The following is a 3,233-nucleotide window of genomic DNA, read 5'->3' on the forward strand; positions in this document are numbered from 1 at the left end:
TCCCCATCTTTGTTGTCCTCCTTTGGACACTCTCCAATGGCTCAATCTCTCCCTTCCATTGTGCCCCCGCAAACTGCCCCAATCTTGCAGGTGAGGCCGCCCCAGGGCAGAGCAGAGTGGGACAATCCCCTCCCTGATGCCCCCAGCACAGGCTTGGCCCTCCTGGCTGCCAGGGCACTGCTGACTCAGGGCCAACTGGCACCCACCAGCACCCCCAGGGCCCTTTCCCGGCACTGCTTCCCAGACTCTCATTCCCAGTGTGTCCGTCCTCCCGGGGTTGCCCCATCCCAGGGCAGGATCCGTCCCTTCCCCCTGGGGAACTTCCCATGGTTGGTGATTCCCAGCTGTGATGGTTTGGACTTGGCTCCCTGCCAAATGCTCGAAAGTCACGACAGCAGCTCCTTTCCTCCCTCCCTTCTCCTCTTAGGGCAAAGAAAAAAAAACTATAAAAAAATTAAAGAACCCAAAGTCAAGCTGTTTATATAAAATATATATATATATTTACGTAAATTAAAGTTATATACAGTTAAGATGCTATATACACAGTAAAAGGGGATCCACTCCCCGAAGGGATAGGGAAAGGGGAAAAAAAGGGACACCAAACAGGTATACTTAATCAAATTCAAGAACTATACTAGTAATTAACAAAACAGATCTCACCACTTCCCTTAGAAAAGCAGGATTAGCAGACACAGCCAGCACTCTCCGAACCCCCCACGTGTCAGGCCAGCGGTCGCTGCAGGCCTCAGCTTTAGATAAGCGAGACCAACGCAACGACCTACAGTTCCCGACCCTCGTTGGAAGAGAAGAGAGCGAGGTCTCTAATCTCCAACTTATTTATACTCTGGTTTACGTAAAAATCGTATGGAATACTGGGTACTTGGCCACTTCCTTGGTTACAAACTGGTTACCAGGAAGGCCTAGATCAAAACCATCACATTCTCCACCCCTTATTCCATACTATTTTTACATAACACTTATATTTCACTTTCACTTATATTCCTCACATATATACACATATGGATAAATGTATATCGTCCTTGTTCATTCTTTAGAGCATCCATCTTGTTGTAGAAGAATCAGCATCAGGATTAGCTTGGTTCAGATTTTTGGCTCTTTGGTGACAATTACAGTTGTGGTTTTAGGGCTGGTTCTCTGGTTTGGGCTGGTTTATCACTGGATACCGGCATTAGTTTGTTCAGGTCTTTCCCACCTGGTGACTGGTTTCCTGTAAAACACAACTCAAAGCACATGATTAGTTATTCCCCAAGGTTAAATTTCCTTGAGGCACACAGTGGATCTCTCCATCCTTTCTCATTACCCACCAGGTATTTCCGGGTCCTTGAGCGAAAACAATCCCACGAATGGGTTTGTCTTCGCCCGAGGGAGGAGTAATCCAAACAGCCTTCCCTAACATACCTCTCAGATGGATCGCTGGAACTTTGTCTCCATCTACAGTGTGGAGGGATTCTGCTTGGGCAGGACCAGCTCGATTGACAGAGCCTCTAGTGTTAACTAGCCAGGTGGCCTTGGCTAAGTGCTTGTCCCAGTTCTTGAAAGTTCCCTCACCTAGTGCCTTCAGAGTTGTTTTTAACAGTCCATTACACCTTTCAATTTTCCCAGCGGCGGGTGCATGATATGGAATGTGATATACCCATTCAATACCATGCTCCCGTGCCCAAGTGGCCACCAGATTATTCTTAAAATGAGTCCCATTGTCTGACTCAATTCGTTCTGGAGTACCATGTCTCCACAGGACTTGCTTCTCGAGACCTAGAATGGTATTCCGGGCTGTTGCATGTGGTACCGAATATGTCTCTAACCATCCAGTAGTCGCTTCCACCATGGTAAGCACATAGTGTTTACCTTGGCGGGTTTGTGGCAATGTGATGTAGTCGACCTGCCATGCTTCTCCATATCTATACTTGTCCCAGCGTCCACCATACCATAGGGGCTTCAACCTTTTGGCCTGTTTAATGGCAGCACAGGTTTCACAGTCATGGATAACCTGGGAAATAGAGTCCATGGTCAAATCCACCCCTCGGTCTCGTGCCCATCTATAGGTGGCATCTCGGCCCTGATGGCCTGAAGCATCATGGGCCCATCGAGCTAGGAACAACTCACCCTTTTGCTGCCAGTCTAGGTCTACTTGTGACACCTCGACTTGTGCAGCACGGTCTGCTTGTCTGTTATGAGTGTGTTCCTCATTAGCTCGATCCTTGGGCACATGGGCATCTACATGGCGGACTCTCACATTCAGTTTTTTCACTCTGGCAGCGATGTCTTGCCACAAGTCGGCAGCCCAGATGGGTTTTCCTCTACGTCTCCAATTCATTTTCTTCCACCTGTCTAGCCATCCCCATAGGGCATTGGCTATCATCCACGAATCAGTGTAGAGGTAGAGTCTTGGCCATCCTTCTCTTTCTGCAATGTCTAAGGCCAATTGGACAGCTTTGAGTTCCGCAAACTGACTCGATTCACCTTTACCTTCAGTGGCTTCTGCCACCCGTCGGGTGGGACTCCACACAGCTGCTTTCCACTTCCGGCTCCTTCCTACAATGCGGCAAGAACCGTCAGTGAAGAGGGCATAACGTGTCTCTTCATCTGGCAACTGATTATATGGCGGAGCTTCTTCAGCTCGACTCACTGGCTCTTCTTCTTCTTCATCCGCCAGACTGAAGTTCCCACCTTCAGGCCAATTGGTTATAATTTCCAAAATTCCAGGGCGATTCGAGTTTCCCATTCGGACACGTTGCGTAATCAAAGCCATCCACTTACTCCACGTGGCATCGGTGGCATGATGCGTAGAGGGCACCTTACCCTTGAACATCCAGCTCAGCACTGGTAATCGGGGTGCCAGGAAGAGTTGTGTTTCGGTACCAATCACTTCTGAGGCTGCTCGTATGCCTTCATATGCCGCTAAGATTTCTTTTTCCATAGGGGTGTAGTTGGCTTCAGAACCTCTGTAGCTTCGGCTCCAGAAACCAAGTGGTCGCCCTCGCGTCTCGCCAGGCACTTTTTGCCAGAGTCTCCAGGAGGGACCTTTATCTCCAGCTGTAGAGTAAAGTACATTCTTTACATCTGGTCCCGTCCTGACTGGACCAAGAGCCACGGCATGTGCAATCTCTTGCTTGATTTGCCTAAAAGCCTGTTGTTGTTCAGGACCCCACTGGAAGTTGTTCTTTTTACGGGTCACAAAGTAAAGAGGGCTTACAATTTGGCTGTACTCTGGG

At 48.8% G+C, this 3,233-nt stretch overlaps 1 protein-coding gene across 1 annotated transcript; it reads right to left on the bottom strand.

Annotated features, from left to right (window-relative positions):
* Positions 1-1,287: 1,287 nt before the first annotated feature.
* Positions 1,288-3,022, bottom strand: LOC126652222 (ribonuclease H-like). The gene is made up of 2 exons (XM_050338892.1): positions 2,125-3,022; positions 1,288-2,008 (listed from the first exon to the last, which is right to left on the bottom strand). The coding sequence occupies exons 1-2, from the start codon at positions 2,936-2,938 to the stop codon at positions 1,998-2,000; spliced, it is 825 nt and encodes a 274-aa protein (XP_050194849.1). The 5' UTR covers positions 2,939-3,022; the 3' UTR covers positions 1,288-1,997.
* Between the last annotated feature and the right edge of the window lie 211 nt (positions 3,023-3,233).

This window comes from Myiozetetes cayanensis, unplaced genomic scaffold (assembly GCF_022539395.1).
Source record: "Myiozetetes cayanensis isolate MyiCay16 unplaced genomic scaffold, myiCay2020 scf701, whole genome shotgun sequence".
NCBI classification, from domain to species: domain Eukaryota; kingdom Metazoa; phylum Chordata; class Aves; order Passeriformes; family Tyrannidae; genus Myiozetetes; species Myiozetetes cayanensis.